Source organism: Acinonyx jubatus, chromosome E3 (assembly GCF_027475565.1).
Source record: "Acinonyx jubatus isolate Ajub_Pintada_27869175 chromosome E3, VMU_Ajub_asm_v1.0, whole genome shotgun sequence".
NCBI lineage: Eukaryota > Metazoa > Chordata > Mammalia > Carnivora > Felidae > Acinonyx > Acinonyx jubatus.
The window spans coordinates 5,175,882-5,203,087 of NC_069398.1; the positions used below are offsets into that span (position 1 = coordinate 5,175,882).

Here is a 27,206-nt window from a genome sequence, read left to right on the forward strand (position 1 = left end):
CGGACGCTTAACCGCCTGAGCCACCCAGGCGCTCCAGGAAACATTTCTTTAAGAAGCAACTAGGAGGTTCCTCAAAAAGTTACACTGAACCACCGGATGACTCAGCAAACCCGCTCCGAGGCAAATACTCCGGAAAACCAACCACAGACATCCGCACAAAAACCTGCACACGTACGTGCACAGCAGCGTTCATTACTCGTAACGGCCAAAAGGCGGAAACGACTCGAATGTCTGTCAACAGACTACGGGACTGCCAAAATGTGGAATATGGCCACACCGTGGCATATCTTTGAGCCGCTAAAAGGGATGAAGCACGGATTCACGCGACAACGCAGACGAACCTCAAAACCGGGCCGCCGGGTGAAAGCAGCCAGCCACGGGAGGCCGCGGATCATGGAGGCGCCTTTACGCGAACTATCCAAACTAGGTAAATCCAGAGAAACGGAAGGCAAATGGGAGGCTGCCGGGTGCCGGGAGAAGAGGCAGAGGGCGTGGTGTTTTGCGTTGGGCCGCCGCCGAAGTTTCAGAATTTGCTAGCGGTGACGTTTGCGCGGCACCGTGGATGTGCCAAATGTTGCCGCATCAGACACCTTAATGGCAGGTGGATTTTAGCTTAAAAAACAGTCACCGCCAAGCAATGTTGGCAGGGCCGTGCTGGGCCCACTGCTCCCTCTTCCCAGGCTGGGCTGTGCTTGGTACCCGAGCTGCACAAGGCCCCGGATCCAAGACCCCTACGCCGATACGGCCTATCTGGGAAAAGGTGCATCACCTGGGAGACCCCGCGGCGCCCTAAGAGGCTTGTTTGGATCTCCTTGGCTGCGTAGTACATCCGCACAATGGAATACCACTCAGCACTCAAAGCCAATGAGCTCTCAAGCCACGGGGAGATGCGGAGGAACCTTAAATGCCTCATGCTAAGTGGAGGAAGCCAATCTGAAAAGGCTCCACGCTGGACGGCTCCCACTCTGAGACATTCTGGAAAAGCCAAAACTATGGAGACGGTAGAAGGATTAATGGTTGCCAGGGGTTAACGGGGAGGGAGGGAAGAACAGACAGAACACGGAGGATTTTTAGGGCAGAGCAAACTACTCAGTGTGATGCTATCACAGTGGATACCTATCATTACACATGTGTCCAAACCCCTAAGTTCATCAGTTCTAACAAATATAGCCCCTGCGGGGGGGTGGGGGGAGGAGGAGAGGCTGTGGTGAGGGCAGGGGTGTATGAGAGAGCTCTGTCCTCTCCGCTGCGTTTGGCCGTGAACCTAAAACTGATCTCAAGTAGCTTATTTAAAAGGGAAATAAAGTAAACGCGTGAACATTTTCCTAATACCGCAGAGAATAGTCCCCAAAGTTAGTTAAATGCACTAGGCGATACACTTGGCTGTGAGCTGTGGTTTTCTGTGTGTGTGTTTAAATCTGACCCTCAGAATCTTGTTTCTTTAAAATTCTTAGGCTGGAAACACACACACAAACTGGTTTCTCTTTCATCACCTTGCTGGATCTAGTTACAATCCTCTCCTGCATCTATAAAAAACAGACGACTCTTTGGAGAACAGTTGAGTCATAAATGCAGGAGATAACTTTAATAGGATCCCAAATGCAAATCAGAACTTTGCAAGTAAAATTCCAACGTCGACATTTACTCCTAACAGAGATCCTCGAGCCCAGAGAGTCAGAGAAGGATTTTAACAACCTGAACACGAAAGAGGCTGCCGCCAGGGAGAAAACCGAGGCCAAACTGCACATGAGTGTATGAAGCCACATTTAGGAATCGTTCGGCGCCCCGGAGAGGTGCTCTCACAGTAGAAATTGGGAAACCAGTTATCCTGGGGAAAACATTTTTGTGGGCAGTGCAGCGGGCGGCCAGGAAAAGTCATGGGCTTCCAGCTGGCTTAAATAGATGCCATCCCTGAATACTTTTTTGTTTACAAGACGCCAACCAACACTGATGTATTAGGCCACCTCTCCCAGATGGACGAACGGTATATGAGACAGCTGCTTGGCGTTTGAAATCGGTAAAATTCTTGAGGTCCTAGTAGACATAAAGCTCTTTCGTTCATTGGATGTGGTTCAGCGTTGGCGACACACTCAACTCCCAACGTCCCCGACAAACACTGGCCACACAAAAGAGCCTTGTAATTTGTAAACATGTATGAGTGCGCCCGCGCTCGGACCAACACAAAGGAGCGACCCATGAATGCTTCCTACTCCAGGCATCTGATGTCAGTTTCAGTTCCACAGAGTGTACGTCTTCTGGTCCCTGAAACAGGGCTCTTGTCTTGTGGACCCTGCATATGTAATTAATCCCAGCTTGAGACCAGTTCTGTACCACCATCCGCCCGGCCCCCATCTTGCCCAATGAGACCATGCGATCGAGAGGAGGTCGGTGGCGATTTTTCAGGACTGTTTAGGTTAGGGTTTAAACGACAACGTAAGCCACGCCGAGATGCCGTCATTTTCCCGTGCTTTCCGAAACGAGGCTCTGTGACCAGGTAGGACAAGGGGGGAGGACATTCATATTCCTGGCGAGTTACAATGCCCCTCTTTTCTCGCAACTCACAACCACCCTGATCAATGAACAAAGCAAGTGTTGTTTGGAGAATGAATGAGGACAGCTCTCTTCTGTGCATTTCATTAAAACCTGAAAGCTATGGTTTCCTGCCAGAGATGATGCCTAGTGAGTTCCAACAGCCTAACATTCAATTCTGACTCACTACCAATGCGCCCAGCTCTGCCCTGGTCGTCCTGAAGTGGAGGGATATTCAGCAAGCCTGACGTTTGTTTATCATGAAGGATTTTTCTACCGTTAGGGACCAAATAAAGGTTCTTTGTGGCAACGGCTGGAAACGCAACACGAGACCTTTCTTTACACCGTTAAGAATGGACAAATAGTTCACCGAGTAAACCAAAGACTTTATTTTGTAAAAGCAGATAACACCAAAGTACTATGTAGTATCCATAAATCGTTGCAAAAATAATTACTTTCAGAACATCCAATGTATAAGCTGAATCAATGGTTACAGCTAGGATTTTCAGCCAATATACAGATTTTTGTTCAAGCCCTAGGCTTGATTTCTACATATCATTCACATGCACGCCCTGTGCATATTCAGTATCAAAACGGGGACTCTTGAAAGCCGGACCCCAGCTTTATCTTGATTTCGAAGATGACACAACAGCCAACCGAGGACTCTGGTTTGCCGATTGAGTCCCAGAAACATGTCTTCCGACGTCCTACAACAAACTGTATCTCTGAAAAATAAAATCAGAATTTAGATTCCCTTGCAACAGTCAGGTCCCCAAGCTCTCCAGCACCGCGGTACCGGGATGTGCTGAAACTGCTCTTCCTTGGCCTTTCTAACCACTGGGAACCCAAATGGGGTCCCTCTTTAAGAGCGCCATTATAGAGGTTTTTAAGAACCACGCTAAACCCAAGGAGAAGCAGTGGATGAAATTATCCATTACTTTTTCCGTTAAGGACCAAAAACAAAAAAAGAGAGAAAGTGCACTGGCAAATGGGAACGTGGTGACAGTCATATGGTTAAGAAAAATGGTTCTATAAATCCCTCCTTTCAAAATGAGGTCCCAAAGTGTTTAAGACCAAAAGGGGGTCATAAGAGCGGTTAATACAAACAATTCCTCTCCAAGAATAAAAAAAAAGCCCTTCATGGAAAGCAACTGAGGGAAACCAGATCCATGGGTGGATCCGGCCCTACGTTTTCAGCATGCATTTCTGACCTCACGGACATGTGTCTGGCGGGTGTGAGTAGGTCCTCCTTGCACTTAAGAAGGAATGAAGAAATTAAAGTGAATCGGTGTGCTAATGAAAAGCCCGCCGTTACAGACTCTGAGAGCCAAGCCCTTAGTTTATAAGGCAAGATTTTTTGTCGCCACAAGGGGGGCGGTGGGGGCGGGGGGACACAGATGAGCCTGAAGGCAAGCACTCAAAAGGCTGGGTCAGCTGTATTCGGTATCTGGGCCAGAACGGTCTCAAAAAATAAGGCAACGTGCGGCTTCTCGGTTTGAGACTGTCCCCCGGAAAGGCCCCCGAGGCAAGAAAAGGGCCCCGAGGCAGCCGGCCACCGGCCAATCACCAGAAGATACTTGGACGGGGCAACGGTCACAGTTGGACGGGGTGACTTGGGGTCACGGTAGGCGGGAGGCCCTTGAACCAGCACTCAAGGTGAACGTCTTTGCGTGTCCTGTGCACGACGCCAAGCAGCAACGTCTGGGGTTCTGGAGGTGGGGTGCGTTGGCGATGTATTTTTTTGCCCCCAAAAGAAGACACGAAGGTGAAGCCCCTGGGGAGACGAGGCCGGCAAGGTGGAACCCCCACCAGGGGCGGGACTGGGTACGAGTCGGAGAGCACTCCCTGCGGCGCGCGGCTCCCTCCGGGTCTGGCCGAGTCCTACAAGCGCTTGTAGGTCCCCAGGAGAGCTTTGCAGTTGGGACAGTAGTGGTCCACGTCCTGTAGGGCGTCCACGCAGAAGGGAATGAAGCAGCAGCCTGCCACGCACCTGGAAGAACACAAAGAGCCACACGCGGAGCATGCCATCCTCCGTCAGGGTTTCGGTTCGGGACGGGGGGGAGGGGGGGGTGGATCCGTCGACGTCCTAACCCCCCCAGAACCTACGGCTGTCACCTTCCTCGGAACAAGGGCCTTCGCAGGTGTCAGTGATGATCTCAAGATGGGATCATCCGGGATTATCGAGGTGGGCTCCCTAAACTCAATGACCGACGTCCTTGCAAGAAGACAGAGGAGAGGGACACAGAGATGCGGGGACGGACAGGGTGAAGACGCAGGCAGAGACCGACGTCGTGCGGCCAGGAGCCAAGGGCCACCTGGGCCACCGGACAAGGAAGGATTCTGCCCTGAGAGTCCTCAGAGGGAGCACGACACTTGATGTTGAACCTCCGGCCGCCAAAATTGTGAGAGGACACGTTTTTATTGTTTTAAGCCAACGGGTTTGTGGTTGTTGGCAATGGCGGCCCCAGGGCACTAATACACCACCCAACGCCAAGGCTGCTATCTCAGACAGACTGTCCTGGGTGTGTCTTCAAATCCTGGCTCATCTGGGCATCTTTCAAAGTCTCAGACTGGGGCCAGCAAACTTGTTTTGTAAAGGGCCCGACAGCACATATTTTGGGCCGTCCTGCCATCATAGCCTGAAAACAGCCATAGATACAATCTGTAAACAAATGGGGGGGGGGGGTGTTTGTCCCACTAGAACTTAAAACGGGCTGGATTCGGCCCCAAGGCTAAAGTTTGCTGACCCCTGTCTAGACTGATCACTCTTCCATATGGAGAGGCTGCAACCAATCAGAATCCCCCAAAGAACAGCTCTTAACCTACGTCATCTGTTATCAGTGCACACAGGCAGGACCTTCAGACAGCCTGTGGGATAATAAGAACTGCAGTTGGTCTTTGTCCCCAGTTCCTGGCAAGGAGCTCCAAAACTCTAGGAATTTCCGGAGTGACCGGAGTGCCTTCTGTCACGCAAAACAATCCCCTTTCACTCACACCTGCTTTTCTGCTAACAAGGCGACCAGGGCAGGGTTCCTGCCTCAGGATGGGGCTGCTGGGCTTCCTAGGTTAGAACTCAGGAGGGGATAGGTAGGGGCTGGGGCTGTAAAAACCCTTGAACAATCTATTTGGAGAGCTTCCGGATTGAACACATCCATGGGCCAGGGGAGTGGTGCACCCCAACTCCACGGGGACAGCGGCTCCTGCGCCCGGGACCCTTCTGGACCTCACTCTAGGTATCTCTTCACGTACCTGCTGTTCATTTGTATGTACCCTTCATGACAAACTGGTAAATGTTAAGTACAGTGCCTTCCTGAGTTCTGTGAGCCAACAGCAAATAGTTCTGTGAGTTCTAGCAAATTATCAAATCTAAAGGGATAGTGGGACACCCCATTTATAGCTGGTCGGGGTCAGAAGGATGGATGGCCCGAGATTTGTGACTCGCATCTCTACTGGGGCGCAGTCTATGGGACTGGGTCCTTAAGCTTTGGGGTCTGTGCTAACTGCAGGTACTCAAGTGTCAGAACTGAATTGAATCACAGCTGGGGTTGGAGAGCTGGATGGTAACAGAAAACACCCCCACAGGCAATGTTTGCCCAAATGTAGTTAAAAATCAGCATTTCACAATGCACAGGACAGGGAGCGTAATCGACATTATTGTAATCACTTTGGTCGGTGACAGATGGTCGGGAACTAGACCTACCGTGGTGATCATTTCATAATATATGAAAACACTGAATCACTATCTTGTATGCCTGAAACTGATCTAATAATGTCTGTCAATTATCATTCAATAAAAAAAAATCAACAATTTACAGGAAGACACTGGCTTACACAAAGCAGAAACAGGATACCGCCTGGTGAGGAAATAATCTCAAGAAAAAAAATTCCCCCTATGGTCTAAGGTTACCCAACTTCAAATAGGGTCAGCCAGTGCCTTGGAGCTAACCCTCACTACCCTCGCCAGGGTCTTACGCATACAGACACAGCTCCAAGCTGCGGGATGCACACATTCACTTATTCTATCCCCAACAACCCCTGGGGGCAGGGGCGGGGAGCGTTATCACCTCCAGTTTTCAGAAGAGGGAATCAGAGCAGAGAGGTGAAGTCACTCGCCCACAGGCACACAGTACTGAGGCAGGACTTGACCCCAAAACCCTACAACCCTGCATGTAATCAGAAAAGGAGGGAGGGACAGAAAAGCTGCCCCAATCTGAAAGCTAAGATCAGCAGAGTCTGACACTCATCAGAAGTTCCCTTTCTGGGGGCGCCTGGGCGGCGCAGTCAGTCGGTTAAGGGTCAGACTTCGGCCCAGGTCGTGATCTCGCGGTTTGCGAGTTCAAGCCCCGCGTCAGGCTCTGTGCTGACAGCCTGCTTTGGAATCTGTGTCTCCCTCTCTCTGACCCTCCCCTACCCCTCCCGCTCTGTCTCGGTCTCTCTCAAAATAAACGTTAAAACAAAAAAAAGAAAAGAAAAAGAAATGTCTAAGGATATCACCCCGCCCAGACGCAGGGGGCTGCTGTGTCTGCCCGAGAGGGGTGTGAGCAGGCGGGCCAGACGTGGCGGATGGGACAGCAGTTTCCAGCTGTGATGTGCTGGAGAGCGGTGGTCCCCCACTGGGGACGACTTCTGTCGGGGGGGGGGGGGGGGGTGCGCGGAGGGCAGGGGTGCCGCTGACCCTCCTGCGGTAGACCCCCGGGGGAGAGCCTGGGGGCTGAGCACGCCGGACTTACCCCAGCAGGCACAAGCTCCCGCAGGAGAGCCAGGTGAGGGCACCGGCGTTATAGGACAGCTGGGTCACGATCATCTTGTTGCACGAAGGACAGCACATCTGGACTGGACGGTCGAAAAAGGACACTGGCTGCTGCACGTAGACGGTCTGCACAGCAACTGAGGGAACAGGAACAGGCGACCGGTGAACGCGGGGGGCCACTGGGACAACCGGGTGGTGGGGGCAGGGGCTTGGACACCAGAGCCACCCGAGCGTCCCCAGTGAGCAAGTGGATAAGCACGAAGGGACCTCTCCAGACAGTAGAGCCTCACTCGGCCTTCGAGCGACATCCTGGGGCACCTGGGTGGCGCAGTCGGTCAGGCGGCCGACTCTTGCTTGAGGGTTCAGGTCATGATCTCACGGTTTTGTGAGTGCGAGCCCCGTGTCAGGCTCTGTGCTGCTGCTTGGGATTCTCTCTCTCTCTCTCTCTGCCCCTCCCCAACTCACCCTGTCTCTCTCTCTCTCTCTCAAAAATAAATGAAAAATTAAAAAAAAAAAACAAAAAAAAAAAAACAGGAAAAAAAGGACATTCTGACCCGCACTAGAACACGGATGAACTTTAAGGCCATCACACGGAGTGAAATCAACCAGCCACGGGACAAATACCGCGTGATTTCTCATGGACGAGGCACCTAGAACCATCCACTTCACGGTGGAAGGCCATGGACGCCGGGGGCTGGGACAGGGGTGGGGGAAGGACACGCGAAGCAGCTGTTTGACAAGTTTAGGGTTTCAAGTTTTGTGAGGTTTCAAAGTTCTAGAAAGGGACGGCAGTGATGCCGCGTGAGAACGTGAACGTGCTTAACGCCACTCAACCACGTTATGTGTGTTTTACAACACGTGGCATCTTTCCAGCATCATCCTGCGACGGGCTCTCGACCCCCCTCACCCCCGCACGGGGGTGGGGTGGGGGGGGTGGGGAGAAGTTCCTGCAGCCGTTTGCGGCTCAGCCCCGACCGAGCTTTCAAACTTGGAAACATGTAGCAAGCTTGCTGCCCACCCCCCGGCACTTCCCACCTTGCCCAACACAGGCTGATTCAGCAAGACTGGGGCAGGGTCCCCAAAAGGCTCTTTAAGCTCCCTAAGTAGCTCTACGAAGGTGGTCTGCGGATGGTTAATTTCAGAAACAGTGATACGCTGGGGTTTCACCTCAATTTTCTTCATCCACGGATTAGTGGTTGCCAGGGGCTGGGGGACGGGGAGGGACGGCTCACGGGTACGGGCTTTCTTTCTGGAAATGTTCTGGAATTAGCGCTGAGGGTCGCACAAGTCTGCGACTTTACTGAAACCCCTGAGTTCTGTACACTTTAAAAAGAGTGAGCTTTACGGTACGGGAATCGTATCTCAGCAACGCTTTTATCTGAAAACATGAAGTAACGGTTGTTGCCAGGGTTACGCGAGATAAGGGGGGGCAGGGGGGGAAGGGGGTAAGGAACCCCACGCCGTGTCGTGGGCGCGGTGAACCCTCGATAAATAGTTTCGTCTTTTCACACGGGGCTCCTGACGAAGTCCAACGGCCAGCGATAAGGCAGGAGTTTCCCGCCTCATCGCTGGGCTGGGAACGCCGGCCCAGACTCTGGGGCAAGTCCAGGGAATCGAGGTGCCCGTGGCCCAAGACGTAAACTCGTGCTAAAACGAGGAAACTATGTAAAGAACACGTACAGGCGTTCACAGTCACCAGAGGTGAGCCTCGAGTGACATAAATCGTGAAGGCCTTAGCACTCAAAATGGTTTTGGTTTTTGGCAAAGCTGTGCAAGCTCGTATTCCTCTCAAAGTGACTACCTTCTGTTCCAGCTGGAACGCCATTTCTGTAATCCAGGCAGGAGGGGAAATTAACTGTCGTCCAAGCTCACAGAACCTAATACTCCTCGAAAGTCCCAGAAAGCCTCTCCTTCCAGAAAAGGAGTATGTAAGCATCTGCTAACGCTCACATGTGAGCTGTGTTAAAAATCTTTTTTTTTTTTTTTTTAACTTGGTGCAAGAATGAATTATTGATCAGAGCGTGATGTGAAACTGTCTAAAGTCACCTCGCTCTCTTCCAGCTGAAGGGGTCAAAGTTGCTCGAGCACGTCAACACTGGCTCCCTTTTATCAAATGATTACTCATAGAATTTTATTTTTATCTTAACAACCACTGATGTAGGCACTTGATGAGCCCAGTTTTACAGGTGGGGAAACTGAGGCCCGAAGCCATCGGGTGAGCCCAGGCAGTCTGACTCACAGCCCTTTCTCCGAGCTGGTGATCTCCTCCCGAGTGGCTTGCGATACTGAATCAGCTGTGTGCCTGGGCACACCTGGGCAGCAGGAAGGCCCAGAGGGCAAGGCCATGAAGAAATTGCTGGAAGGCCGGGAAGCCAGGCGGGCGGGCTGGCGGGTGGGCTGGGACAGGGTCGGCTCACCGGTTCCTAACCCCTGGCTTTCTGCTCCCTCTCCTACTCCAGCCCCGGCCTCGGGGCAGAGGTTTGAGCCTCAGCGGGCAGGGAGGGGACCCTTACAAGCAACCCCCCCCCCCCCCACTTTCCCTGGGATTGCCGTGTGCCTCTGCGGTCAGCGCCAAAGGACTGGTTTGTGGCGGACGTGGGAAAGTTCATAAACGGTACTTTATCAGGGAAATGACAGGAGCCCCACAGATGTGGAACCCAGAGGACTAGATGGAAAATTCCAGGACAGGGTAGAGGTGGACTGGCCAGCATTTCACTTAGACTCAGGCCGAGGGACTCCGGTGGCTCCCCTGATTCCTGCAGAGTCCCCCAAAGCCAGGGCGGAGGGCCAAGGAGAGGGGAAGGGGGCGCGGGAGGCGGCACGTACTTGCGTTGGCGTTGGGGACGGGCACTGGCTGGGTGTAGTACGCGGGGGGATTCATGCCCTTCCCGTCTGGGCCCGTCACCAGCCCCGTGGTCGGCCCTGGCACAGGTGCAGGAGGCACGGGGAAGTAACTGTTAACCGCCACTGTCTCTTCATAGGACGGGGGTGCGGACGGCACTGAGGAAGGCCCCGCGGCCGCCTGATAGGATCCCGGAACAGACATGTTATCTAAAGCAAAACAGAAGACACCAGATCAGAAATGTGAGTGACACCTCTCCCTCTCTCTCTCCCCCACCCCCTTCCACCCGAATCTTCCAATCCCTACCAGACAGAAAATGAGGAAATGGCTTGTGTCCAGCCGCGTCCAAAAGCCAGAAAGGGAGTTAATTAACGTCCCTCCACGACCCAAGAACTATCACCTGAACGAGGGATTCCCCAAATAAGGCTACAAGGGGAAAAAATCACCACGCCAAATCATTAGCACCTAGAAAACTCCAAGCACACATCACCCCCAAATGGAGCCGAAGCTTTTTTCTTCACCCTTCAAACTCCTGCCCAGCGGTGGCCCGCCTTTCACATCTAGCGCCTTCTTTTTTTACCCACTGTGGTTTTTACGGATGGGGTTTCAGGAGCCAGAAAAGACCCAGGCGTTCGAACTCAACCACAACCTATCACCAATGGAGTGTCTGCGTGAAGGAAGCCAGAAACGCACACCGTGTGATACCATTTTAATACAGTTCAGAAGCAGGCGAGAGGAGTCACAGGGGCCAGAAGTCAGGAAAGCCGTGAATCCTGCAGGGGTGAGGGGGGGTGGAGGCTGGAAGGGGTGGGCCGGGTGGGGGGAGTCTTCTAAGGGGCTGGTCTTGTTCTTCATGCTGGGGGGTGATCACGTGGTATGAACACTGTGTGAAAATCCAAGCGATACAATTAAGGCGTGTGCGCTTGTCTGTTGGTAAGTTACAGGTTTCTCTTTTTCAGTTTATTTATTTTGAGAGAGACAGAGGGAACGAGAGAGAGCAGGGGAGGGACAGAGAGAGAGAGAGTGAAAGGGAGAGAAAGAATCCCAAGCAGGTTCGGTGTGCGGGCAGCATGCAGAGCCCCACACGGGGCTCGAACTCACAAAACGGTGAGTGAGATCATGACCTGAGCTGAAATCAAGAGTGGAACGCTTAACCGACTGAGCCACGCAGGGGCCCTGTTACGGTTTTTAAAAAGTAAACACACACACACACACACACACACACACACACACACACACACACGGCTCCCATTTTGAGAAAGGAGTAATCAGAGAAGCCAGGCACATATTTCCTTTTGTGAGGGCAAAGAAAGGGTGCCCCCACCCCCGCCGCCACCTCGCAGAGCTGATGCCCGCCTAGAATTACGTGGCCTGTACCCAGAGTGCATTCCTGTCTGAAGCCCCGTGCTCAGCGGCCCCAGGGCAGCTGGAGAAGGACACAGTGCCGCCCTTTGTGTGGCTCTGTTTTTCTAAAGGGGCAGGGCTAAGGCAGCCTTAGAAGATCCATTGAAACCTGTCTCAGGAGAAATGGGGAAATGGGCTGGAGGGCGGTGTGCACGAGATCCCCTGCACTCTGCCTTGTCTTCTAGAACCCGTGGGAAGCAGAAGCAGCAATTAACTCTGCCGCGGGGAGAAGGGGAGACTCCTTCGAGGAAGCTCAGCCTTTGAGCTGCGACCAAAAGAGGACATTTCTCTGGGGGAAGAGAGGGGAGGGGGTTCCAAAGCAGAGACAGAGGCAAGGGAAAGCGAATCTGTGTAAAACAAAGTCAGTGAATAAAGCTAGACAGATTGGGGCCGGATTGTTGAAAATCTGAAAGTCCTATGGAGGTGTTGGGGCTTAACTGTAGGTGTCTGCCCGATGGAACCCTCTGGAAGAATGGAAATGCTCTCCATCTGGGTTGTCCAATATGGCCATCCAGCAGCTGCTGGACTCTCAGAATGTGGCTGGTGTGACCTGGGAGCTGAATTTTTAAATTGCATTTCAAGTTTAAGCGCTTTAAATTTAGAATCTAATAGGCAGGAGCACCTGGGTGGCTCAGTCGGTTAGGCGTCCAGCTCTTGATTTCGGCTCAGGTCATGATCTCATGGTTTCATGGGTTCGAGCTCCTTGCAGTGACAGTGTGGAAACTGCTTGGGCTTCTCTCTCTCCTTCTCTCTCTCTCTCTCTCCTTATCTCTCTCTCTCTCTCTCTGCCCCTCCCACACATGCTGTCTCTCTCAAAATAAGTAAATAAACTTAAAAAAAAAAAACATCTAATACGCAATGCAATTATTGGAAAACTTATGGAAGCTCTTCCACCTTTCCGAAGGACCCCTCGGCTATGTGAATCGACTTTATCTACAGCAAATTTAAGGAGCTCCGAATCTAGATCAAACATTTTTGACAAAATATGAGCATCCAACTTAGGATATGATGTCAACATAAAACACACCCCGGATTTCAAAAAATTTTAAAACACTGACGTGAAAGATTTCATTCCTAATTTTTCAAACGGACAGTTATGTTGAAATAACAATATTTTAGCTAGGTGGAGTTAAGTAAAATGTGTCCTTGCAAGTCATTTCACCTGTGTCTTTGCACTTTTTTAGATGTAACAGCCGAAAAATTTTCAACTATCTATGTGGCTCACTTTCTGCTTCTCCAGGACGGCAGGACTATGGAACACGGGGAGCCATGGAAGGTTATAGAGGAGTGGTCCAACCCTAGGAAGTGTAGCTGAAGCTGGTGTGTAACAGAAGCAAGAAACAAACCGTGGAAGGCCCCTACATGTGGGTGGAGGGGATGGTGGGTGGCGGCTACATTCAAGTCTATTGCGGGGGGGCGGGGGGGGGGGGACAGCTAGTCAGGAAGGCAGGGGCATCTGTGAAAACAGGTCCAGGGTTTAAAAATGGGAACCTTGTGAAAAGTGGTCACGGTATGTTGTCAGTTTCCTCTGACACAGGGAAACAGAAAAGCAGAAGAAGGGAGACAGAACACAAACATCAGCCCCAGGATCAGCCGGCAGCTGCTCCCGGCCCGGCATGGGCTCCAGGGGACTGAGGCTGGGGGGCGCTCTGGAGAAATTCCCGACCTCGCTGAAGGTCAAGGACTCGCTGTCCCTTCTCGTCTCAGCAAAGGCAGACCCCGAGCTGCCTCCACAGTTTATTCTAAAAACTGAGTCATAGAAGAAAACCACAAGAGCCGAAAACACAGGTTGTACAGAGAGCCTAAAATAGCACCGAGCACTCCGGCTGCAAGGGAGCTGCTCTGGGAGGGAAAACTATGGTCTGGGGGGGCCTTGGGGGGCCCTAAATTGTGCAGAAAAGGTTTGGGTCAAACGGCCGGGAAACAATGACTCAACTCGGAAGGCCAAATCCCTCCGCTTCAAAACCACTGCCCCTTCCTCCCAAAGTGACAAAAGGCAGCCAGAAACTGTGTGGTCAAGGGTGAACGTGGGGGTGTTGGGGGGGCCTTCTTTCCCCTAAAGGAAGGAAGAAGGGCCTGCGCTTCTAGAAAACGCTTCTGGAAATCAAGGCCGGGCGGCTTAATTGTCCAGGCATCGTGGGTCTGGTGGCCACATCCTAGCTTCTGAACTTCGGGACAGTGTCTCTTGGGAACACTGACTTTGTGTCAAACAGCCACATGATAAACACTTATAATCGTGAAAACGTACAAGAACAGGCTAGAATAGTGGGGGGAAAAAAAACAACATCCAAAAACATAGCCAGCTGGTTTGAAGGCTTTCTAAATAAATTCCAGGGCCTCCCCTCCCCAGGCCCCAGGCCAGGAAATGCCACTTCAGTCCTATTTCTTTTCCTTTTTCTCCCCACATTCCCCTGTTTCTTTGTAAGTTGGTTTCCCCCCCAGGGGTGGGGGGGCAGCAGGCCCACCTAGCCGCCCCTCCAGAAAGCTCTGCTCAACCGGCCTCCGCCTCCTGGTCCTCACCCTGCAACGTGAAACTCTGAAAAGGCAGCCAGTCTTCTCTCACTCCAACACACACGTACACACACCACACACACACACACACACACAGACCTACAAGACAGATACACAGACCACACACACACATACGCACTGCACGGTCACCAGAGAACCCTTCGTCCCTCCCGTCCCTCCAGGTAAGTAAGGCCCCCTACGTGCTGAGGTGCTACCACAGTCATATCTGACTCCGGCACTCCTCCCTCTGGGACCCACAGGAAGGCATCTCTGAGTTTCACAGAAGAGCAAAGCCACAGTGCTGCCACATAAAAGCACAGCCTTGAGAATCCCTTTGGCGGCCAGGGAGGCCAGGGAGGCGGCTGCGGATCCCAGGTTGCCATCGTTACCGGGAGCCTGGGCGGGGGAGGGAATAAAGGAAAAGACGAGGGGGTCTCCTCCCTGCCTCCCCACTTGTTTAACTTTGTGACTAGGCCCCTGAGAGTGGCTTCTCTTGACCGCCCATTGAAAAGGACACGTTGAAGGCAATTCTCCATCCACTTTCCACCACCTTCCACCACCTTCCACCACCTTCCACCACCTTCCACGCATCCAGGAAACGCTCGGGGCTGGGGAGCTCTGTTTTCCCCACCTCAGAAGGGCTCCGTCATCAGCGACTTTGAATCCACAAAGGCATTCCAAACCCATTGTTCAGACCCAGAAAATGTCACCGGAGCGTGGCAGCCCCGGGGGGCCCAACACCTGGGGGGGGGGGGGGGAACCCGCGCTCAGCCCGATCCTCTGCTGTCCCCAACTTGAAATTCTGAAGACTTTGGGAAGCGGGGCCCTGGGTTTCCATACTGCACTGGGGCCCAATGTCACGCAGCCCAGTGGGGCCACGGGTCACAGAAAAGGAAAAGGACGCGTGTCTGATGCACACAGAGGCATTTCTAACACAAAAAGGCCTGGACTTGAACCTAGAAATTGGCCCGTGACTGGCTGCACCATCCCAGCCCCCACTTTATCACCTGTAAATGTGCCACTTGGAATTTTGGGGTCCCTAGCTGAAAATTCCCCTTGTTCGCAGTCTCAACGGATTTCCTCAATGAGAGATTCTCTCTTAAATGGGCAGGGAGGGGTATATAACGGATACTTATTCCTGGGCTTACAGGAATGAGTCTGGGAGTAGCTCATTCATCAAACCCTGGTTTAGAACATGATTTCTCAATCTTGTTTTCATTATAGCTGCCTAACCCCCTCATCACCCCCAAGGAAAAAATTAAATTACATTTAAATTTAATTAATGAATTTAAATGTAATTTAATTTCTACCTAACAAGAGAAATTAAATACTAAGAAATAAGATTTCGTTGGATAGGGTTGAGTTTTGGAGGCCCACACAGCACCGTACTATCTAAGACTTTTTTTTTTAACCTCTCCCCCACCCCCCAAACCTATTTTCACTCCCCTAAGTCCCCACTGAGAAAGGGAGAGAGAGGTGGGCAATGAGGTATTTGGGGGCCAATGAGTTTTCCAAACCACTGACATTTATTCATTCAGTAGTCCCAAAATGTGTTTCCCCTCTCCTTGCTGTCATGAACGCAACTGTCTGAACGAATTTTAACCTTTTACTGACTGAGTCCTGGGGTCCCTTAGGTCCGTATTATGCCCAGCCTCTCATGGTTTCATCTGGTGAGTCACAACCAAGGGAGGTGGGCAGAGGGAAAGTGATCAGCCCAGGGAGCCCTCCCCTCTGCCTAAAGGGGCCAACCAGGATTGGACTGGCTGGCGCCCACTCCCTCCAGCACTGGAGTCTTGAACCTGCAGGATTCTCCCCCAGCCAGCAAGTGAACAATGCTAAGGGTACCAGATAACCAGGCTGTTTGAACCCTATTTGGGAATCTCTGAACCCAGAGGTCCTGGTCTGAGCAAAACCTGCTATCTGTCACCTGCTCCCCACCCCCCCACCCCAGGTTCACACTAAGATGTGAATTCGCATTCACCCAGCACCGGATTACGATGAACTATAACTGGAACTATAAGGGGCTCTCGGTACTGCAGCCGCCTCCGTAATTCACAGCCTTACTCGTCACCCCACGTGGTCCCGCTGACTCAGGAATTACTGTTGTCATCCCAACTCACACACGAAATAAACTGGGGCCCACAGAGGCGAAGCTGCTTGTCCAAAGTCACACAGACAGAGTGCATCGGACTATGGTTTGAACCTGCACCCATCAGACTGCAGAGGACTTCTTTATTATTACTATTATTGTTCATTTTGGACAGAGAGAGACACAGCAATCGCGGAAGACGGGTAGAGAGAGAGGGAGACACAGAATCAGAAGCAGGCTCCAGGCTCTGAGCTGCAGGCACAGAGCCTGATGTGGGGCTTGAACTCACACACCAGATCATGACCTGATCTGAAGTCGGACGCTCAACCGACTGAGCCCCCCCAGACGCCCCTAGGCCCTGGAATGCTTCTGACCTCACCCAACACCTCCCAGGGAGACACAGACACAATCAGCAGCCTTGTTTTGCACACCTGACCCCCAAATGACACGTGAAAAGAAAAACAGGGGGGGCGACATTATTTGAACGCTCTGCCTCCCTCACATGTGTAAAAAGATGCATTTTCTGCAGACGCTCGCACCACACACTCAGGACGAGGTGACAAAAGGCCTGCCTGTTATGGATTCCAACTCATTTTGTCACTGGCGACTTTGCCATGCAAAGCGATCTGCTTCTTTAATAAGGATGGAGGGGCGGGATTGAGGACCTTAATATCAGCCAAAGGCAGATCTCCAGGAAGCTCTTCCTTCTTGTGATGGGAAGAGGTCAGAACCTCCCCAAGATACAGTGTTGTTCTGCAGCTTCATATGTACGGGACCTCACGGGGCCGGGCCGGGTCGGCCAGCCGCCTCCACACCCGCTCGGGGAAAGGCAAAGGGCCCTTCCCCGAGGAGTCTCAGAGCAGCTCAGCCTCGGCTCTTTAATACCTGCTCTGTTGAAAGAGAAGGAAAAGGCCCTCAGCATCCTGGAGAGAAGCCAGGCCCGCCGAACCCAGCGATCCTCACATCCTGAGCTGATAATGAACCGGTCCTGAAGCCTCGGGACACGGGAACAAACCCAGAGAGACCTCCTGCTCCTAAAACGTTCGGCCTGACTGGGCTCAGAACTCTCTGGAACACCCTGGTGGGACCTACTTCGGGCCTTCAGGTCCTCCTCGCTCTGTTCCCGCAGAGCCGCGCGTTCGGTGTTGGCGGAGCTGAGCCCGGCCGCGGTCCGCGCGGCATCCTCAAGTCCAAGGGTAAGGGCTGACCCCGGGAAGTCTGGAGACGACCGGCAGACAGGCCTTCCCACCGCAAAGCTGGCCCCAAGAGATCGCCGGGTGAATCTCGACAATGCGATGCCGCGGGGTGGGGGGGAAAGCCAGGCGCAAAGACCACGTAGGGTAGGAGTCCCTTGACATGAAACGCCCAGAACAGGTATATCCGGACCCAGAAAGTCAGGGCAGGCCAGGAGCTGGAAGGAGGGTGCTGGGAGGAAACAGGGGTGACTGTTAATGGGTGGGGGGAAGGGCAGAGGCGGGGGTACAGAGGATCTGAGGCAGGCTCCACGCTGTCAGCACAGAGCCCCATGCGGGGCTTGAACTCATGAACTGGGAGATCATGACCTGAGCCAAAGTCAGACACTCAACCGACTGAGCCACCCAGGCGCCCCTGCACATTTTTATGCGTCTGCAGCCTCGCTTAGATATCCCCACACATGCCCTGGGCATGCTCTTTCCACTGCCCTCGGTTTCCTTCCTTCCCGATGAGCTGCAAATTCCTCCCATCTGTCACATCCCAGCTTGTGCATCACTTCCCCCAAGAAGCGATCTCTGGCCTTCCGAGGGGAGAATTAAACCTACACAGTGCGGAAATCAAGGGTGCAGGGTCTATAGCCGGACTGCCTCTGGCCAAAAGGCATGCCTCAGGGCATGACTTTAGTGCCTCATTGATCCCATCCGTAAAATGGGGACACTGGTAGTTTCTTAAGGCTCTTGGGAAGATTAAATGAATCCACTTAAAAAAAAATTTTTTTTTAATGTTTATTTATTTTTGAGACCGGGAGAGACAAGAGAATGAGTGGGGGAGGGGCAGAGAGAGGCGGGGAGACACAGAATCCGAAGCAGGCTCCCGGTTCTGAGCGGTCAGCACAGAGCCGGACGTGGGGCTCGAACTCATGACCTATGGTATCAACATCTGAGCCGAAGTCGGACGCTCAACCGACCGAGCCACCCAGGTGCCCCTGAATGAATCCACTTGTGAAAAGCACCCAGAACAATGGGGGACACAGAAGCACTCTGCTCTATTTGTCACAGAGCACTTCTCTTTACTGGTCTCTCTTCCTGATCAGTCTGTGGGCCTTGTAAGGGCAAGCACTGAAATGCCTTCAAATCTGCATCCCTAGCATCTAGAACTAGGCTCACAAGGTCACGGGTGCTCTGCGGGGTGACCCTCCACGCCAGTGCGCCTGAGATGGAGGGGTTCCTCTGGATACGGGATTCTGGTGCTCACACGGGGAGCACAGGACAAGCTGGTCATCCTGACATTTCAACAACATATGGGGAGAGAAAATAAGACCCATCCAGGAAAAAGGGAAAATAAGATCCCATCCCGGCATCAACATTTGGAAGCAGACATCATTGAGGGTCTTACCCTAACACCTCCACCGGAAGCTGAGGACGTTTTTTGCAGGAAGATGCTTATCTAATGACAAGCCTCGGTAACAGATGGTCTCCTGGTTCAGCTCAAGGTTAACATGAGGCTTTGGCCAAAGTGGCACCAAACACACCCCAGAATTGGAATCACTTGACTGGGTCTGAAACCCTTCATTTCCTCCAGGATTCCTGGGGAGGGTGGTGTTTCTCAACGGGGCACCCCGGGGATGTCAAGGCAGGAGATCGAGTCAAGACATGGGTGGCAAAGGAAGTGTGGAGGCGGGCAGACACGAACAAGATTGAATCAGAGAGGAAAAAAAAGAAGCCACGGTCTCTGAACGTCAAGACGGGCTCATTTCTATTCCTTGATGGAAGCTGATGCCACTGATGAAGGTCAGGGCTGACCTGCTCTGCGAAGGTGCCCCTGGTTTGTGCCAACGCCCACTCCTGGTTCCGGCTGGGGTTACCGAAGAGCGGGAGGGGTTCGTCCTGTGACTGTAGCACCCGTCTGACATCTGGAGGACTCGTGAGCAGGCTCCACACTGCCACCACCCCCCACTCAGAAACACCTGTCACTCCATGCTCACTACGGGGTAACCGGATGATGACTCATCGACTCTCCAGAAATGACCATCTCTCTTTTTTTCATGGTGTCAAGAAAACTCAGAGGCTCCATCCTGTACCCCCAAGAGACCATAAATGTCAGCAACTAGTGCTCACGCGTGGGGACAGGAAAGGGGACAGGAAAGGGGACGCGTGGGCACAGGACAAGTCACACCTTGGCTGGCACCTCCCTCCTCGGGGCTCGTTTATAACCAGGGAGGACCGAAGGGATGGGCACTCTTGGCAGATGAGGGGCTGAAGGAGTCTCGAGTCATTTGCCCTTCCCACCCCCATCCCTTTCTGCTGAGAGGACCAACAGGCAGGTCCAGAAGCAGGGGAGGAGGACAGAGAGACGATGCCCGACGTTCAGAGGTCTTGTGGCGCAAGAGTACAGGACATAACAGGCTTCACCGCAGACTCCAACCAGGAACTGACCTGGTGGAGAATCTGAGGCCGTGACCACCGAGCTCAGAGATGGTGCAGTGGGCCTCGCACCCAAGATACCATCACACGGTTTCCAGAAACACCTGCATGTACCCCCCAAGTCATTCACAAGAGTGGGGAGGCACCAGCCGTCTCCCGCGGGTCACTAGGAACGGCACGGACTGCGGCCTGGCTTGCTGACTCGGAATGATGTAAGCAGGTGCGTGCGGCATGGAGAGGGGAACGTCAAAGCCCAAAAGAAAATCCAGATGATGGAATTTAAAGGCAGGTGGGATGTGTAAGAGCCAAAAACTCTGGAACTAAGCTCCCGTGGCTCAAACCCCCAACTCTGTCCCTTCTAGGCTTGGTGAACTCGGGTGAGTTGCTTCACCGCTCTGTGCCTCGGTGTCCTCATCTGGAAAATGGGCTGATAGTACCCAGCCCTCAGAGGGGTGCATGCGGATGTGCTCAGAGCACTGGGCATGACCATTACAATACAAGCGCTCATTCTAATGACGTACAGGGAAGCGGAGTAAGGAACAGGGAGGGGTCGCTTGCCCACAGTGACACAGACGTGTCACTGCCAGAAGGCAGGAAGATTCAAGCATAGACAAGGCTCCCAGAAGAGGGAGGCAGGAGGGCCTGAGGAGACAGGGGCTGCTCCCCCACTGGCTTTGGAACAGGAGCAAGGGGCCACGAGCCAAGAAACGCAGGTGTCTCTGGAAGCTGGGAAAGGCAAGCATGGAGTGTCCCCTAGAGCCTCCAGAGGGAACGCTACACCTTGATTTTAACCCAGTGACATCCATTTTGGACTTCTGATCTCCAGAGCTAGCAGATAATGGATTTATGTTCTTTCAGCACCCCCCTCCCCACCCCCCGCCCCAGCTTAGGGTACTTTGTTACAGCAGCCATAGGAAATGAATACACCCACCTCCCAGCTGGGCGGCCCAGATTCCCCACCTGTGGATTCTCGAGGGGACTCCCCTCCTTCCCACAGTGGGGGCCCCCTGCACCTCTGACCACCCCCCTCCCCCCGCTGACCTGACTCCCTGAACCTCCCATCCGAACTCCCAGGCGTCCGTCCGCCTGCCCTCAGTTCCGAAGGAGGCCTTCTCTGGCTCAACTTCATTTAACTCTCTGAGTGTGGCCACCCTGGCGTCTGCATGCCCGGCCATCTCCCCGGGGACTGTGCTCCAACGGTGTCCCCTCAAATCTTTCCTTATCAACATGTCAAAATGAACACCTCTCTTCCCTTTGCCTGGGTGCTCGGACCCTCCGTCCCCCTGCTTCTCTTCTAAGTGCCCAGGTACAGCCCCCGCCTCCTCTCCACCCCCCTGCCCCGGCCTCACTCCTCCCTCAGCCACAACCCCACTAAGCCCGCTTCCCACTTCCTGTCCTCCTCTTCCCAGGCTGGAGGGCTTTCCTCATTTGGCCGAGGCCTGCACCTCTGTCTCCTTCAGGGGCTGCTCTTTCCCCACCAGCCGTCCCCCAGAAGATCCCCAGGGACTTGGGTCTACACCCACTCCTTAACCCCATACCCTTCAAGCTGATCCTGGGCCACCCACCCTGGACAACTCCCCTGGGGGTATTCACACACGAAAAGATGCTCATCTCGCTCCAGGAGACGCAGTTAAAATGCGGCAGAGAGACAGACAGTCAAGCCCAGTATCGGTGAGAAGTCCTGCGGACATCACGCACCTGCTGGCAGGATGGGGTGACAAATGCCCGTCAGTTCTGTGGTCTTCCTCCCCCAGACCCTTGACCCAGGCTCATCAGGAGAAAACATCAGACAAACCCAGACTTTCTACAGAGGACCAGGACAGTACTCCTTCACAAACTGCCTCAAGGTCGCAGAAACTAAGTCCGAGAAACTGTCACAGACCAGAGAATGAGACCTAACAGCTAAATACAATGCAGGATCCTGGACTGGATCCCGGAACAGAATCCAGTAGAAGAAAGTTCCTCCTCTGAATTCAAATAGTCTGGAGTTGGCTAAGAGCAAGGCACACCAATGTCAGTTTCTTACTCGTGACAAATACACCCTGATGCCGTGCGATGTCTATCTTACAACGGGGGGAACTGAACGGGGTGTATGCAACTCCTGAACACTTTGCAACTTTTTCTGTAAATGTGCAACGGAGGCACCTATCAAACTGTAACATGCACGAACGCTTCGACCCAACAGTTCCTCCTCTAGGCATGCAGGGGAGAGATGTCTCACGCGTGGGCGAAGAGACAAATGATGAGCCCACAGGTGCATTCACTCTAATGTGGCTAGAAACCACCTAACTCTCCATCAGCAGGAGACGGTGCACATCGGTGATGGGCCAACCGCACAAGAGAACAACAGTACAGCAACCATCAAAACAGAACAAGCAAGAGTTTTATGTGTGGAAATGCATCTCTTGGATAGATCACTGCATTAAAGAAAGTCCAAACAGACCATCATTTGGGTACACGGAAGGAGGATATATATATATATCTCCTTGTATAACGTGCATAAAATGTCTCCGAAAGGGTATATAAGAAACTCTAAGGGGCGCCTGGGTGGTTCAGTTGGTTGAGCGGCCGACTTCGGCTCAGGTCACTATCTCGACGTTCAAGAGTTCCAGCCCCGTGTCGGGCTCTGTGCTGATGGCTCAGAGCCTGGAGCCTGCTTCCGATCCTGTGTCTCCCTCTCTCTCTGCCCCTCCTCCGCTTGCACACAGTCTCTTTCAAAAATAAATAAGTATTTTAAAAATAAAAAAAAAAAAGAAAGAAACTGATAAAGTGGCTGTGAGCAGGGGAGGGAGGTGGACTGTGGGAAGGACAATCCTTCGCCTACACCTTTCCTGATCTTCTGTGTACTGACCCATAGCAGTACTGCATGATCAAAAACCAAATCAAGAAAAAAGTCAATGCAGTAAATTATAACTTATTAAGCAGACATCGTTTAATATGTTTATTAATTATAATATAATATATTTATAATTAAGTAATTTAATTTAAAATAAAACTTTTTTTTTTTTTTTTAGTGGGGAGAAAGAGCCTCTGCAAACCCGAATCTGTCCTCCCCAGGCCAGCCTCCTGGGTCCTCCCACCCGTGGGCGAAATGATGTCATCACAGCCCAACTGTCTCAGGTTGCTGGCGGGCACCTGGCCTTAGCCCCTCCCTGAGTGTTTGCAGAGTGATTAAAGCTTCTGATTACCTCTATTTGGTGAGAAAACGTATAAACTGCTGTTTTCACTATATCATCCCCAAAGCCATACAACAATCTCCTATTTACCAGAATAAAGTTCTTCTCTTTGAATTTTGTGCTCTGACCCAGTTCTGAAGCCTGATGGTTTATATCAGACCAGGGAGAATGGGCCCTCCCTCACCAGCCTTAAGGAATCCCTTTGAGGAGGCAAAGTTAAGCAACATAAGGGAGACAGGGGAGCGGACCCAAAGGGGAAACTGAGTCCAGATTCTAAGGCAAGTGGTGGGTCTCGGGGACACAGGCGAGGGCAGGCCAGGGGGTGGGGAACAGCATGGTTAGACATGCAGAAGCGGACATAGACTTGTGTCCCGGGGGGAGGCGAGCAGCGCTTGGCCAGGAGCGTGCGGTCCGGTCACGGGGGCCTTCCCACCAAAAAGCCGGGCCCAGGCGAGGTGGGCACCAGGCTGGACCTTCCAGGGAGGGACCCCGCACGTAAGGGTTCTGCTTAATGAACCAGCAGCCCAAGAGGAACTAGAAAACCCCCTAAAAGTATTCAGCGCCTGCCAACGAGAGTTAGTCTCTAAAAATAAGCCTCAAAACTTAGAACACGAAGAGAAACCAGCCCCAGCAGAAGCCACGCGGGCAGCGGCGGCCCATCAGCACAGACAGCATCAGACAGGCCAAGGGGGCGTCCCTCTCCCCAAATCCTGTCCACAGGCAAGGAAAACTCCAGCCTCGTAACTTCCGGTGCTGCTGCCTTCTTTCAGCATCCCTCCCCCAAGAGTATCTGAACCATTTTCTAACATCGATTCTGCGTTTCTCTCTGCTTCCTTAAAGTCTGCAAACAGTAAGAAAGACATACCTGGGTCGGCAGGCGGAGGTTCCGCGCTATCCCACACCCTGGAAGGTCCAGCCTGGGGCTGCTGGCAGCTCCCATCCCCCCCCCCGCTGCTGTGCCAAAGCCTCGAGCCTGGGAAACCAGCACCCACTGGGTAAGAACTCTGTGCAGAGGAAGAAAGAGTTACTACCTTCCTCAGGTGCCTCCTAGCAGTAAGGTAAACACGCTTGGGCGTCTGTCTTGAATGATAAATATCTGTGTTACTCGGGAGTCTCCTATTTGCTTATTTCCTCAACTCTGGCTATATTCCAGTTGACCGTGGGGAGCGGGGATTATAACTGTCCCGTCTTTGAAAGTTAAGGGAAATATCCGCCTTGCCTTTAGCAAGACTTAAGGTGAGAAGAGGGTGGGAAACGTTCCCCGCTGAGCTCTCTTAAGTCCTTGAGCCTCGCTCCCCCGGCCCATCCCACACAATCCAGCCCTCTGCGACATATGCCCTCCTTCAGCGTCCTAATTGCTTCCGGCCTGCAAGTTAGATTGCGTCTCCCTAACTGGACCACATTGCACCCCTCCAGGGCAAGGTCTGTGTGCTACATTTCTCCGGGGTCCCCACAGGGTTTTGGGAAGGCGATGCCCACACTGCGTCCTCGTAGAAGGGAGATTTTACATGCATAGAACAGTATGTATCCTCCACATAGGAAAGCCAAGTCTATTGTGCAAGCTCTTTAGAACTGTGCATTTTTTCAATACAGAAGAAAAGACAAGTCTTCCTTCCAGAGGAATTCCAAATAGTGTGTGCAGACGCCCCTCCCTCCAGGGGGTGGAGCTTAGTCCCTCCATCCCCCTCCTGGGTGTGGGCTGCATTTTGTATCTCGCTTTTAGGGGATAGTCCACCAGACAAAGACAGGAATTTTGCAATGAAAAAACCTGGCAACCACCACCTCAGGCTAGTGGTGAAGGTTCATGTTATTAGGACCCCCTGAGGTCATGAGACACATCCATGCCAATTCTTCCCCAAACCCCTAACCCCAAGTGTGACCAGAAGAAAAACCCCAGACAAACCCAATCTGAGGGAAATTCTACAAAATCCCTGATGGGCACGCCTCAAGAAGTCAGAGAAACAAGACTGAGGCACCGTATGACCAGAGGATGATAAAAAAGGGAATAAACGGCATGGGGTCCCAGGGATGGGACCTCGGGAGAGAAAGAGAATGTCAGTGGGAAAACTGGTGAACTCCAAACAGAGTCTGGAGTTTTGTTAATGGTGAAGCACCAATGTCATTTCCTTGGCTTGACAGAGGCACTGTGGGGATGACAAAGGACATTATAAACAATGGGGGAAACCAGGCGAGGGGTCCCCGGGGAACCCCCTATACTAACTGCAACTCTCCTATAAGCCTAAAACTGAACCATAGGGTGAACTGGGGCAGGCAGGCCTTGCCCAAAGGCATTCAATTCAAATTTTAAAAGACAAGTTTTTTTTTTTAAAAAGGGTTCTGTGTGTTTTTTTTAAAGAAAGTAATTTTGGGGGGCGCCTGGGTGGCTCAGTCGGGTGAGCGTCCAGCTTTGGCTCAGGTCATGATCTCACGGTCCCTGAGTTCGAGTCCCGCGTGGTGCTCTGTGCTGACAGCTCAGAGCCTGGAGCCTGCTTGGGATTCTGTCTCCGTCGCTCTCTGCCCCTCCCCCACTCTTGCTCTGTCTCTCTCTGTCAAAAGTAAATCAACATTAAAAAAATTAAAAAAAAAAAAGAAAGTAATTTTTTAAAGTGCATTTTGGTGAAATGCAAAACGTTACGTGGGAGCCGGTTTCTGTGACCAGGGTTTCTAATATTTCTAAATGGGGAGGAGAAAGGAAAGGAAGAGAAAGAGAGGAAAAGAAAAAAAAAAAAGAAGAAAGGAAGGGGGTGGAAGAGAAGAGAGGGAGAGGGAGAGAGGAGGGAAGGGAAGGGAAGGGAAGGGAAGGGAAGGGAAGGGAAGGGAGGGAGGGAGGGAGGAAGGAAGGAAGGAAGGAAGGAAGGAAGGAAGGAAGGAAGGAAAGAAGGAAGGGAGAGAGAGGGAGGGAGGGAAGGAGGGGGAGGGGGGAGAGAGAGGGAGAGGGAGAGGGAGAGGAGGAAAGAAAGAAAGAAAGAAAGACAGCAAGCAAGCAAGCAAGCAGGCAAAAGGAGGAAAGAGAAAAGACAGAGGGAGGGAGGTAGACAGAGGGAGGGAGGTAGACAGAGAGAGAGAGAGAGAGAGAGAGAGAGAGAGAGATGCCCAAATGTAAGCAAATGTCCAGACCCCGAGGTTTGGGGACTCTCCAAAACACCTCAGCTGCATGTACAAGGACGCCTGGCCACACATCTGTACCCCTCCCTTAAAACATCAGATTTCCAAACTCTCACAAAGCGGTTTTAAACACATGTGGGCGATAAACTCTTCTAAAAATACATCAGATCAACACGGAAAAGGGCAAGGCCTTCAGGGAGAAGATAAAGCAGTTTGTTTTTTTTTTTTAATCACCAACCGAATCCTCCTTCTAAAATCAGTTCTTTCAAGGAGAGAATAGGAAGATTATTCAATCCTACAGCCTGTCCCCACCGTCCAGCCCCAGAAAAGGAACCCAGAGACCAGCTCTGATTGGAATATTGAAATGATGGGGGGCGGGGGGATTCCTTAAGCCAAAAAATAAAAGCGGGGGGGGGGGGGGCACTCATGTCAGGACGGACATCTAAGAAAACAGCCCCTGTTGGTACACAGGTGGAGAGCCAGCTGGCAAGGCCAAAAAGATCGGGTCTTTTGCGATCTCTGGAGAAAAATGTTCTCTAACAAGAAGGCAAACATTAAGTGAAACCTGATTATAAAAACTCTAAGGAACTACCGGACTCGTACATGTAGTGAATCGAATAGTGCTCCAAATGCTTAAACTGAGACTAGTTAGCAGTCTTGAAAACACACAGATTCTGCAAAAGGCCGGTTTTGTTAGAATGGAATTTAACCTGCCTACGGTTCCGGAAAAAATGTCCAAGGTGAACGGGACTTCCTAAACTCTAAATTACCACAGGGGAGGAATTTCGACAAAAGGAGAAAACGGGATCTCCTGCCTTCTTCGGAAGACGAAGCGGGAACCCTGTACGACAGTTCTTAGGCTATGTGACCTCAAACAAATTCAGGCTCATAGGAAAGATTTCAGAGAAATATTTTCAACTGCCATCATCTGGACTCAGTCTGTTTCTACAGGGGGACACGTCCCACAAATCAAAGATAAAGTTACTACAATCTGAAGGCCAGGTTCAAATATGGCATAAGTACAAATTACAGTGATTCGCGGGATGGAAAAAATCCTTCCACTGGGGAGGTGGGCTTCTCCTCCCTCCCCGCCCCCCCCACCCCCGCAATTGGGAGAGGGGAACTTCCCTCTGGATTCCTGGTGAAACCACATCCCCAAGTTTCCACAGGAATGATGAGTTTT

At 52.2% G+C, this 27,206-nt stretch overlaps 1 protein-coding gene and 1 long non-coding RNA gene across 3 annotated transcripts in view; one reads left to right on the forward strand and one right to left on the reverse strand.

Moving 5' to 3' along the window:
- Nucleotides 1-4,345, forward strand: LOC128313589 (uncharacterized). The gene is made up of 2 exons (XR_008294503.1): nucleotides 1-1,001; nucleotides 1,655-4,345. It is a non-coding gene; the product is annotated as an uncharacterized LOC128313589 (long non-coding RNA).
- Nucleotides 2,895-27,206, reverse strand: part of LITAF (lipopolysaccharide induced TNF factor) — a 27,539-nt gene continuing 3,227 nt past the window's right edge. For both annotated transcript variants that reach the window (XM_053213028.1, XM_015087629.3), the window contains exons 2-4: nucleotides 10,106-10,330; nucleotides 7,260-7,416; nucleotides 2,895-4,519 (exon numbers count right to left, since the gene is read on the reverse strand). In XM_053213028.1, coding sequence (XP_053069003.1) covers nucleotides 4,411-4,519; nucleotides 7,260-7,416; nucleotides 10,106-10,325 — 486 coding nt within the window. In that variant the 5' untranslated portion in view covers nucleotides 10,326-10,330 and the 3' untranslated portion in view covers nucleotides 2,895-4,410. The remainder of the gene's footprint in view (nucleotides 4,520-7,259; nucleotides 7,417-10,105; nucleotides 10,331-27,206) is intronic.